Here is a 12,940-nt window from a genome sequence, read left to right as displayed (position 1 = left end):
GAAAACTAGACGAGTCATCTTCTTCTTGTTATAAATATACCACCTGGTGGTCAAATCGACGTAGTGCAGATTAGAGAGCTGTAACAAAAGAGGTCCACACTGTCCTCTAGTGGGTCTGTTGGGTAAAATAAAGTAATGAATCGCACATTTTTTAATTATTATTATTATTATTTTTTAATTCCTATATGCGATTATAATTATCGACTAATGTTTCATTAATGTTATTGTAAGGTTTCAAACTCAACTCAATACCACAGACTCGTGAAATGAATGACATTTATATAATATACACCTCCTACCTATTTATATAATATATAAATACGCAGGAGCCACGCATTACTGGCAGCAGGCCTGCCATTGCACACTTGCCCGCCCACCTTTGTGTATTTCTTCTCTTGCGCTTTAATTTTATGTACCGCTCTTTGCAAACCTAATTGCGCCTCGGGGCTAATACGTTTTTTTTTCTAATTCTGATAACATGAGCGGGGAATTTTAAGTAATTTCTTTTCTTTGCTATTTTATTTTTACATTCTGTATTTGGTTTTGTGTCTGCATTTTGTTACCGACGCCTTTTTTATGCACATTACCTGCGCAGGAGGCACCCTGGCGAACGCTTGGGAAAACTGACAAGGGATTGCCAAATCATTTCCTTGCCTGGGAATGACGTCCCTCCAGCACATTCCAGTTATATTTAGAGCCTTTATATAGTGGAGTCGCCCCCTAGGCTTTGTTGACTCTGCAGCAAGCAGCCGCAGCAGCAACAGCAGCAGCCATGGTGCTGAGAGGAGACGTCCTGAAACTGACACCGTGTGATGACCTATATATTTAAAATACTATATGAGATCATTAAAGTATCTATGTGAGTCACTCTGTCTGGTTTTAAATGTATATTTTATCATAATAATAATGATAATAATGACAAATAAATAAATCCACCAGTATTTGCGCATATATTTAGGTTCATAATAAATTATTTGAAGTTTGAATTTATAAATTAGATGCCCATAAAACAATGTTTTGTACACACAAATGAGAAGAATAAAGCGCATTACTGCTCATATTGCGACACTCTGGAGTGATATGCCTCGGACCGGTTAAAATCCCCAGCTATGCTTTCTGGGTAAAGTGCGCCCTGTGGTATCCGCCCATATTCGCGTAAAGGAGGCCAAACGGAGTAGCTAGGCCCGGACGCAGGATCAGATGGAAAGTTCAATCGATTAATTTGCCCACTTTTTTTTTTCGTGCATGTCCCCCGCTTTGCTTTCTGAGACGACGTTAGACCGACTTAAATGCGGGCGTTTTGGCGTGAAATAGGAAATGCAGAGATCGTGTGAAACGGGAGGATTATCAGCTTGACTTATTCGGTCGCTACTTCGGACGCGGAACTCCACTCGCTAAAAGGTAAAACAAATGGATAAGATTATTACATGTGTGGCCCCCTTTTTGCCGATTCCTCGCCACGGCGAAGCCCTCGCTGAGTTTCTTTCGTACGGGGGCCACTGCGCCCGCTATGAAATCACTGGAAAATACCGTTATGGTGGAAATATTCATTTTCGTTTTTAGTGCAAACTACGCCCAATTGTTAAAGCCAACGTCTGGCCCTGCAATGCAGACCTGTGGGGTTAGCCTGTCAATGGCGGCTTCAAAATCTGCACCCTTCCCCTTTGAATGAATGGTAGTGAGTGTGACCGGGCACACTTGTGCAGACAAAGGTGAAATTGAATACATTTTGTACCAATTAAGTTGGCTGAAATGGGCTAGTTAGCGTAACTTTAAAGCTGTGCGGGTGAGCTCCAATGCTAAGCTAGCTACACACAACCGTCCTGGCCACCCTGCGGCCACACAGCCGTGGATTTAAATCAAATTCCTGTCGACTATTATTAAGCCACCTCTCGGTGTTTCTGCCCGCTTGGACAAAACACAAGGGGTCTCATTTAAATGAGCGGGGAGATGTGTTTTTAACCTCGGCTAATTCACAGATGTGGCTAACTGTTACAAATTAGCCTGTTATTTATATGGCTGCTAATGAATCTCCATTAGTCCTCTCATCGGGGATGTCCTTTTCTCGTTTTTGTTCCCCACTGACTATAGCCTGGCTGCTAGTGATTTAATTAATAACAACAATAATAATAATTAAAAAAAAAAAAAAAAAAAAGTGGATATACACTCTGCCAGCCGGATGGTGTCAACATGAGACAAGCAGCAACCAGGAGTGGCATAGTGATTACTCAGGAATTTTTTTTTTCACCATTTAAATCCCACAACATCATAACTTTCTCACAGTTTGAGGCAACACAACGCAGTTCAAAGAATGACTACATCACCGACGAGTATGAGAAATCTGATTTTATCTGCTGCATCCCACCACTTTCTTCTAGTGCACTGCATCTAGTTTCCACTTTCCCTGAGTAGTGAGCTGAAAATTGACAGTGTCCATAAAGGTAATGTACGTGTGAGTCTGACAAAAGAGTTTCTGGATCAACTTGGGTAAAGAGAAGACCCTTTCCTAATAGACAGCCTCACTTGTGCCATGTGTAAATCACGGACTGCGTTGGGGCGTAATGTATAACATGCAGTTGAGCATTTTAAGGAGCGTAGAAAAAAAAAAAATGTTGCGAACACAAACAAAGTGCACCTTTGTAAGTCGAATCCCCATCAAGCCACGTTGTGGTTTTTGTTTGTCTAGACATGGCAGTAATATTCAGTGCAACCCCTCCCTGACTAGCGACTGTGCCGAGCCATGAGCACTGCGTACTGTAACTTCTGAAAAGGCCAGCTGCCACTATTGATGGGTGCTGCTCCACACAGCAGGCAGACGGCGGCGAGCCTCCCAGTCGCTTGTCAATTTTGGAGCCTTAATGTAACGTCATGGATTTCTGCCTGGGGTTAGATTCTGTTGTGTGGCTTTCACTCAGAAAATGCCATTGAATGTGCTGCTTGGCTCTCATATTTGATTACATACACAGAGCATCTTCGATTCTTTTAACTGACTATTTCTGATATCAAGCTCGTTGCTCCTGTCTTACAGATTTTGTCGCTGAATGTAGTTGACTTTTTCCTCCCCAGTGTTTATTTTCCCTCATTTGCACATAATCTCATGCGTATTCTTGCCAATTTTCGTTTCTTCCACAGGTGTCGTCTCAAATGCTAGATTTTTTTTTAAGTGGCAAAGAAAATACACTTGATTGCGTGAAATCAGAATTTCCAGTGTTTCAGGATTGTCATTATCTGGAGGCGATGTTCGTGCATTAACATTTTCTCAGTCCTGAGCGTGCAGATTTGCTTCTGAGCAGTAAATGGAGCTGGATGGCAAAATCATTTTAAGTGATGATTCAATGCTGAGAGCAGTTTTAACCATCAGATTTCTGTAGCAGAGAGGTTTAATCATCTGATGAATGCAATATATCAATTCAAGGACTTGATGGTTTCCCAGATGGCTGTCTGTGGCACCGTCCTCAAATATGTGTTCTTCTTCTTCGTCCCACAGGTGAATCATGACAGAATATAAGCTGGTTGTGGTAGGAGCTGGTGGTGTTGGCAAGAGTGCACTTACTATTCAGCTCATCCAGAATCACTTTGTGGATGAATATGACCCCACGATTGAGGTAAAGAAAATATTTGTGTGCAATAACGTTCACGACCGTCTCCACAGTTCTGTACGCATGTCAGGATATGGGGGGGACAGAATAAGGAGAAACTCCTTTAAAAAGGAGTTGTAACAGGCTCTACTGGTTTAAGTTTTAAAAAGACACCAAACAGGTTTTAAATAGCTTTCCATACATGTCTGCCTGCCTTGTTTCTCAGAGGGCCAGCCTAGCGCAGAGCAAGCCTCATCATGGTGTCAATCAATTATTGATCTGCTTTTGCGGGTTAGAACGCCAGCAGATGATTTAAATACAAGATGGTATCTATCCGAGGTTATGGCTGCTCACTAGATCACATGGCAATCATTTGTGTTGGATCAGATTAGTGTGGCCATCAGCGTGATACGAAGCTGGAGTCCTTTGGCACAGTTGAAATGACACGCCTCAAATTACCTCAGTGTAATTTGAGGTTTGTTGGAAAATGAAGGGCCCTACTACGCCTGGAAAAGGGACAATATTTAACTGGCGTCCTGTGACGCCCTTGATTAAAATCATGTTAATATTTTATGTCATTTGTTAATTTTTTTTTTGAAACAACCTCCAAAGTTCAGTTAATAATTAAGTGTTTGCTATTTATCATAACCCACTGTGCTGAACATGTTTTTACTTGTATTGTGTTTTGCTTATGATTTTTATGATATTAATTGTCCTAATCACTTAAATATGACCAACAGATTCACCAAAGATTATAATGTTTGAATTCCACTTAATCCCATTGTTCTGAACACTCTCTTGCCTTTTCCAGGACTCCTACAGGAAGCAGGTAGTTATTGACGGAGAGACGTGTCTGTTGGACATCCTAGACACTGCAGGTCAAGAGGAGTACAGCGCCATGAGGGATCAGTACATGAGGACAGGGGAGGGCTTTCTATGTGTCTTTGCCATCAACAACACCAAGTCCTTCGAGGACATTCACCACTATAGGTGAGCTAAGAGATTAAGGGTCTCCAGTCTTTGGACCTTGGAGCGGATGCAGTGTGTCACATTTTGAGGCGTCCTAGTGACAGAAAGGGTTAAATAACTTCCTTTGTACTCGCAGTGTCCCTCGAGTCCAGCTGGGAAAATCTTAATATAGAAATTGGTTTGAATACGGTTACATCACTTGCCATTTCACTCCTCTGTATCACATTGTTCGTGGCTGACCTTTTGAAGCATGAATGTGACCTTTTTACAATCAAATCAAAGTTGACTTATAAAACAGTTACAGTAACAATTTATAGCATCTGCGCACGTGTTTATTATTGTGACAAAAGAGCGTCCTTTGTGTCTGTGCAGAGAACAGATTAAGCGGGTGAAGGACTCTGAGGACGTCCCCATGGTGTTGGTGGGGAACAAGTGTGACCTCCCGTCCCGGACAGTGGACACCAAGCAGGCTCAGGACTTAGCACGCAGCTACGGCATTCCCTTTATTGAGACCTCAGCCAAAACCAGACAGGTGAGAGTCCGACCAGAGACGGCCACACCCTCGAGTCTACAGCAATTCAGGTGTTAAATCTGCACTAAACTGCCGTGGAATCCCACTGCAGCTCTGCAGAGCATGTCGAAGTTGCATGTGATCTCAGGGATGTTGGCAGTCATCCCATGCACTTCCCTTTTTTTTTTTCTCTCTATTATTTCTGAGAAGCTCTCGGTAATTTTGATTTGTGTCCTTGATCTTGGATCACAAAAAATGTGGCCGAATCATGTGGTGTGGTTGATTGTGTCGCGTTCACTAATGGTCTCTAATGGTCTCTCTTTTTATTTATTTTTTTTTGTTTTTTGTTTTTTAAATTATAATGTTGCTTGGAAATTTCTCAGACGATGTGTCGTGCATCAGTAAATCCTCTCCTGGTTAATTTTGTTTATGGGTGATAATGTAATCATTGCATGCTACTTTGTCGTGGATATGTGAAATTGCATCGCCATTAGGCCCACCTGCAAAGCATCGTACATTAAAAATAACCAGCCAATCAATAAAATCTGTGCCAAGGAGTCTGCATGAAAGGACAATCTGTTGGTAATAACTCAGGGGGTTAATGATTCTGCTCACTTGTTACCGTGACTGGGAGTGGAAGATTTGCCGTGGTGTCACATCCAATGGTGTGTGCTGTGAACATGGCCTTAGGCGGCTGACTGGCCGATGGAGTGATGTGTAAACACATTTATTTTTTTTCCTCCCGTCTATCTGACCTTGGGCGAATCACGGTTCCTTCTGGTGCTGGGAAATTAATGACACAGTGACTCATTTCTTACAGCTTTGTTTACCTATTTCTGTTGCACCTGCTGAGTGTAGCAGTAATTCACTGTCCTTGGGTGCTGCTTCTGTTGGACCACCAACGGCCACTTTCATTTGAAGATGATCCTTGTTTCTCAAATCTCGATGATTTCATCTGACTTTCACAGATATCACAGAGACAAATTACAGATTTGTAATGCAAAGTACACAAAATAATCCCCTAATTAATGCACGTTTGTTTCATATCAGGCTAAAAAGATAAAGGGATTCTTCTCTGTATTTCAGCACCTCTCAATCATTGCAGGCTTGGAAAGAGACTTTTTAAACCCACCAGCTTGTTTTTTGGGGGTTTTCTTTAGTTCAGTGTGAGTTTATTCAAGCGATGACACTTGTCTAAAAATGTCAAATAAGACATCAGAATTGTAAAACAACTCCTGCACCACGATCCACCGCTTCCTTTAAGTGTTTCAGATATCTCGCAGGGCTTTCAAATTCCCTGTTTCCACTAACGCAGTTGGAGGCCCGATTTTGAACGACTGTGATCTCGTTGTTCCCTTTTCGTTGCGAAAACAAATAAATAAATAAAAAATGGATCCATGTTGGCACGAACACTTCAGAACAGCTTATGCCAAAGAGAGTCTGGATTATTGTGACCAACAAGTCCCACTAAGATTTCACAGGAGCGCCTAATTTCAATTTGAGAAGTCAGGAGCTCGCTTCGATAATGTCAGCTGACTAACGAATACCTCACCAGCTATCGTAACCGGTAACGAGTCAATGTTGGCATGCTATTTTCTAATTTTACCAATGGCTTCTTGTTATTGCTCTTGTAAGTGTTTTTTTACTATTAGGTGGTGTAAAGACGAGACTCGATCATGGGGAAAGTAAACTAGTCTTCAAGTTGAACCAAAGCTGAACTGACACCAGCATTAGACTAGAACCCAAGCTTGCATTGGTGGAAAGGGGATAAAAGTAGCACAGTAGCACTCTTTTTGGAGGACATACTGACTCTAAAATGTTTTTCATTGAATGCTTTGATATTCATGTCTTCCTTGAAAACTTGTCACCGCTGGTATTCAATCTACCCGCCCTCTCTCTTAATGGAGATGCAAGAAATTGAGAACCTTTCCAAGCCTGCAGGAGGTGAGTGTTAACAATCGCAATATAGATTTTTGGGATGCCAGGATATTTTTCGATGAGGCAGAAAGGCCAGACGTTCCATGTAGGACCGGCTTCGCTCCTTTGTATGAGTTCATAACACATGCACACGTAGTATGTCCCCCTGTGTTCCTCAGCATTGAGGAAAGTTGTGTTTCATACCGCAGAGAGTGGAAGATGCCTTTTACACTCTGGTACGGGAGATCAGGCTGTACCGGCTCAATAAGCTCAGCAAGGAAGAAAAGACTCTGCGCTGTGTGAAGCTTAAAAAGTGTGTTGTGATGTGAAATGGGTAAGTGTATGCAGCCGCACACCCGCCAGCTCTGTGTGTGTGTGTGTGTGTGTGTGTGTGTGTGTGTGTGTGTGTATGTGTGTGTTGTTAGTGGGAATTGTGGAGACGGCGTTGGGCGAAAACACAGAATGAGAGCTGGTGCTTCATATGCTCTCAAAGCTAACCTGCTGGTTTCTACTGGGGCTGTGGTGAGGCTCTAACAGGAGGCTGAAACGGCTGTTGATTTCTTCCCTTTTTTTTTTTTTTTTTTGTTTCTCTGTATCGTGTTTGATTATGATCTAAGGCCCTTTTCACACTGGGTGCATTTATGGAGTCTGATCATAGCTTCGATTGACCCCGGCTGGTATGCTTTCATACTTCTTTGGTCACACACATACACGTGCATTATTCTTTCCTCCTGAAGGTACAGACGTTGATTTTAGTCTCCATAGAGAAATGGTGATAGTGCACATTTGGATGCATGTCAATAAAAAAAAATAAATAAAAAAATCCAGACTGACGTACAAACGGGCAGAGCTGCATGAGCTCAACTGAGGTAATGCAGCCACCTGAACTCAATACAGAATGTAAGAGGGGAAAAAAACTACCAAAGCTCAAGTTCATAATTAAAAACGAGGAACAAAATGCTGCCTTGAAAAGGAGTTGTGTTAACTAGGCTCCCAAGAGAAGCCCATAAAAGGGCCCTTGCTGGCATTTTCAGAAATGATGGAAGTAAATGGTAAGTTAATATAGTGTAAATCTAGTCCTATAGATATTTCTTTGCAGTTTTATAAAACACAACTGTTTCCTCAAGTGAGTTCTTCCCGCTTGTTAGCTTGCTGTTAGCCTCCGTGGCTTTTGGATGCCGCCTATGATCGACGTCAACATTTGAACGCCATGTTGTAACCACAAGTTTCATTTGAAGATGACATAAGTAGTTTACCCCCAAACTGATGGGGAGTATAAGTATGGACCCCCACCTACTATGTTCTTTATTAAACTCGGCCTAGTGTTATTATTATTATAATTTTGCATTCAAAATTAAACATTCCCTTTTAGTAAAATGTGTTGGGTTCATGTTAATGTGTATTTAAAGAAATTTAAGTTTGTGGGGGAAATTAAAAAATACATAAATGTCTAAACAGCCATAGACAACAATGTCTAAACAACCCCCCAGGGGTCGCGAACCCCCTGTTGAAGAACTATGCGGTAAAGGATCCTTTGTTTTGAGCTTGTGTTTAGAAAACGATCAGAGTTCCTGGCAAAAACTTCTCAGATCCAGACTAAAACTACCAGTGTGAAAGTGTCCTTATGTGCTGAAATCATCGTGAATAAAGGCCGTCATGTGTGATTAAAGGAAATTTTGGTGTATCTGGGACTAAATCATGTGATGAAGTGTTTCCTTGGAGGAGGTGTGTTACGGAACTGGCAGATCCACTACATTGTCAACGAAATGACTGTATGTCTTTGTGGGTGAAAACTTTTTTTCCTTGTCCATAAAAATCCCTTCATCTTTCTTCTTCGCAACCTGGAGTCACCTCAGGCTCTTTACTCTACAGCTCCTTGCAGATTAATGTCACATTTATTGCACTATCCAAACTGTTCTGGTGCTCGTGTACTTACCTCGACACTAGCTGCATTTCCATGGAGCCTGGTATTTTCCGATAATCATAATAAGAGCTGAGAGAGAGCATAAAGGCCTCATTTAAGCGCCTTGGTCAGAAGAAATTGGCACGTTGAACGACCTAATCAGCTTGAAAGTGGTGGTTTAAGTCCTTTTATACACTCTTTCAGGTTTTTATTTTGAGAATGTCACAGGTCTGCTCACTTGACTGGAAGCAGAGCTGTTGATCTAAGAAAGACGCGGTGCTGCCTTTTATATCTTTTGCTCATGGGTGGTGCATTTTTTTCCCCCCATTACACCATTCATGAATCAATTTTGTGCCAATTAGCGGATTTACCAACTGTTTAAAAAAAATAAATAAATAAAATTTTTCTCCAAGTGTTACATCACTGCAAACCAACAACAACTTTTGTTGATGCAGCGAACGCGAAGATGCTAACGGGGCAGCTCCTTCTGTCACTTTTATTTACCGGACATTCAAAAAAAAAAACTTGTTTCTTCTGAGGGAGAGAAAATGGCCCGTGTGATTGCAGCTACTGTCTGTGTTGCCGTTAGTGCAAACACTGATGACTTTTGCTCTGAAATACACATTTGACCTGTACTTTATTCACACAGCCTGAACTGGATAGACTGCTCACTGGGGCCAAATGAAGATTTATTTTTTTTGTGTTTGTTTTTCCTTTCTGGGAGATATTTAAGTTTATCTTGTGCTTTTAAATTGTACGGTACAGTAACAAATACAATGCCTCTAACAGTGCTCTCTCTTTATTGTTTTTCTTTCCAGGGCGTCGACGATGCCTTTTACACGTTAGTGCGAGAAATCCGCAAGCATAAGGAGAAGATGAGCAAGGAGGGCAAAAAGAAGAAAAACAAGTCCAAGACAAAGTGTACACTTATGTGAATAATCACCCCTTTTCAAGACAGACTAAAAAAAAAAAAAAATGTTGAACAGTTCAAGTAATACATTTTGTACATTACACTAAATTATTAGCCTCTTTCTGAATACCCACCATACTGAATACTAAACCCGACCTGAATTTTCTGCCTTTCTGTTCTTTGCTACTTGGACACCGATAAGCTTTGTTTTCAGTTTAGTGCCAGTTGCCGACATGTCCAGGATAATGGTGATTTGGATAATTTCACATAGCTGCGTAGCTTGCGAGCTAATTGTAGACACAGATTACGTTTGAGTAAAAAAAATTTTTTTCTCCTTTGCTTGAAAAGTCACGGCTTGCAAATTTTCTGTAGTGTCCTTTTTTTTTCTTTTTTTTTTTTCTTCTTTTGTAATTATGGGATGCCAAAGAATGAATTTTCATCCCACTCGCATAGTTAAAACAGATATGAGGAAAGGACCAACATTCAGCCAGATGAGATCCAAATAATGTCCCAGCCACTGTGTAATGTTCCCCATCTCTAATGACCTCTTGGTATGACTTGGTTATGTCACTGAAAAGTATGCATGCAAACTCCTACTCTTCTCCGAACTTTTTAACACCCTTAATTAGCTATTAATTAATTTGTCAATGCTTTGTGATGTGTGGGGAGTGATTTCCTGCCTACATGAGATGTTTCTTTTTTGCATGCGGTGTGTCCTAGGTGACATTACAAACTGCCTCCGGTTGATACATTTAGCAGAGACGACAACGAGGACGTCTTTGACTGAAGTGGACATCATAAAGTCTGCTGTTTCAGGTTCATAATTAGTTGTCAATATTTTTTTGAAAAAGAATTTTGCCATTTAATTAAATATCCCTAATGGTTTTATTTTTATTTTTTTGCCCATTTTGTAATAATAAAATGGGGACTAGCAGCCAGATTTTGTGTTGGTCGTTTTCATGTTGCAGGGATTCATGCCTTATTTGAGTCTTGCTTTCCTTTCGGCTCGATTGTAGGATCGTTTTGATTCATCCTTATGATAGTCATTTCATTGCTACTTGTTACACCTCCTAAACGAGGTTCATATTTCAACAGAATATTTGTCAAGTCGAGGCTAAATCTGAGGATTCACGCGTCTAGTAGCCGGCCATAGAGGTGTCATTCTTGCACATTTTCCTAAGCTGTCAACTTCGTTTGCTAGCAACTGTCCAGGAAGCAGAATGCGTATTTGGTGTAGTCACCGAGGTTGTTCAAAATGTTGTCCGAATGGCTGTTCAGACTCTTTCTCACACATTTGAAAGAGTTTTTTTGGATTCATTTGCTTAAGTGTTGAAATTGCTCGGTGGCCTGCCTTTCAACAGAAATGATTGTCCGGCTAAATAATTTGTCATTTTCTCTCACAAAACTTGCGTTTCATGGTGATGGAACTGGAACGGGTTTTTAAATGAGACAGCAATTGCCATAAAATTGGTTTTTAGAGAAAACTGACAGAATTTATTTAAAGAAAAGTCCTAGTTTCTTTCTTGGGTCAACCCATATTTCACCCTTGTATTTACAATCTGTTTGCCTAGGGTTTTTTTAAATTTTTTTTTTATTTGCCTCTTATCTTTGCATTAGGTGCTACTTTTAGACGGTAGAAAGAGCTGAGACCACATTTACTTTGTCCTGTGTGTATACGAGAGATGCACAGAAGGCTGTTTTTAAGGGGAGTAACGTTCTTCACAGAAAATCCAGAAATTATGTTTTCTTTTCAGGATTAATGGATTTTGACCCAGTTTTATTATTACCTCTTTTATTCATGAAGTAGAATAATAATGTTAATGCAATTTTAATTATGGAACCCTCCTGTTAACAATACTGTTTCAAAAGTAGTTTTACTGTAATGTTTGAAATGTTCCTCTTCCTTTATTGTGTGCCAACAGCTGATTTCTGAAATGTATCATTTATACCTGGATCGTATTTTAACAACCTTTGTATAGTTGTGATACTGAAAGGTGCATATTTTGTAAATTGTGCTTCATTTCGTTGGTGTGTCTAAATGAATGTTGCTTTAATGGAGTTTCACTCCGCTCTGTGTATGTGACTAGAGTGTGTGGTTGGGTCCAGGTCTAGGGAAGTGAATGAATGACCACTTTACAACATACCTGTTGTGGGCAGTGTAGAGTGGTGATCTGATCTCAAATGAGTCTATTTTTTGCCATGAATCTCACCACTCCTATTTAATGTGTAATAAAGAACAAAGAAAAGAGGAACCAACCTTTTTCTTTCTTATTGTCTTCTGTTTCCATTTCTTTTTCTTCATAGTGTTGCTTTATTAAGCCTGCTCCACATTGCATCAACCTGATCATAATCATCATATTAACATTAATCTGCAGCGATATAAATACTTGAAATAACTTGGAAAAAAAAAGACGCCATACTTATTTTCATGCTCCACTGTTTGAAGATCATATCAATCTTCACCAGCAGGTGGCACTGTTCACCCACTTTGCCACGTCTGTTTCTATCTAGACCATAGAATCTATAAAGTGACTATTCTCCAGCTATTCGCATATCCAGACTGTCGTTTTCAGCTTTTACAAATCATGTATATTTCAAAAATACACATGCACTAAATATATTCATATGAGAGAGAGCGAGGGAGGGAAAAGTCTAAAGGTCTTCTTGGCAGAAATGCTTGCACTGTATAAAACGAATGGTAAAGAAATTCACTTCATGCATTGTCAAGTCAAAAGTCTGCTGTGTCTTAATGACGTGCATCTGATTTTGCGTGTTGTTGGGTGTTTCTTTCTCACAAAATGTACGTAATTACAAGAGCATTATAATTTTCTAATGACTGTTAATTTAAATTTGTAAGAGTGCTGATTCAATGAAAATGATATGAACATTAGCCATCATGACATAAGTGTAATCTTCTTATTAAATGTCCTAAAAGGTGACTCATTAGGCGGCTCATTAAATTTGAGCAAATCCCCAATTTTTTTTAAAATTAATTTAGCTCCAACTAAATATCCTCATCTGGTTAATAAGGTAATACCATATTGCACTGAACCTGCTCATGCAGCTATAATCACATTTGCACGTTCATCATACTGAGCCCGACTCCAAAGGCAGGGACACGCTGTGCAGCTGACACGTAATGCAAAACGAAG

At 40.3% G+C, this 12,940-nt stretch overlaps 1 protein-coding gene across 1 annotated transcript; it reads left to right on the top strand.

Annotated features, from left to right (window-relative positions):
* Positions 1-1,123: 1,123 nt before the first annotated feature.
* On the top strand, positions 1,124-12,044 carry kras (v-Ki-ras2 Kirsten rat sarcoma viral oncogene homolog). The gene is made up of 6 exons (XM_047595910.1): positions 1,124-1,401; positions 3,488-3,605; positions 4,390-4,568; positions 4,920-5,079; positions 7,185-7,309; positions 9,697-12,044. Exons 2-5 carry the CDS (start codon positions 3,495-3,497, stop codon positions 7,302-7,304), a joined length of 570 nt encoding a protein of 189 aa, XP_047451866.1. The 5' UTR covers positions 1,124-1,401; positions 3,488-3,494; the 3' UTR covers positions 7,305-7,309; positions 9,697-12,044.
* Positions 12,045-12,940: the final 896 nt, after the last annotated feature.

This window comes from Mugil cephalus, chromosome 10 (genome assembly GCF_022458985.1).
Source record: "Mugil cephalus isolate CIBA_MC_2020 chromosome 10, CIBA_Mcephalus_1.1, whole genome shotgun sequence".
Classification (NCBI taxonomy): domain Eukaryota; kingdom Metazoa; phylum Chordata; class Actinopteri; order Mugiliformes; family Mugilidae; genus Mugil; species Mugil cephalus.
Note: the sequence above shows the minus strand (reverse complement) of the source record. Positions and strands in the feature narration are given on the sequence as shown.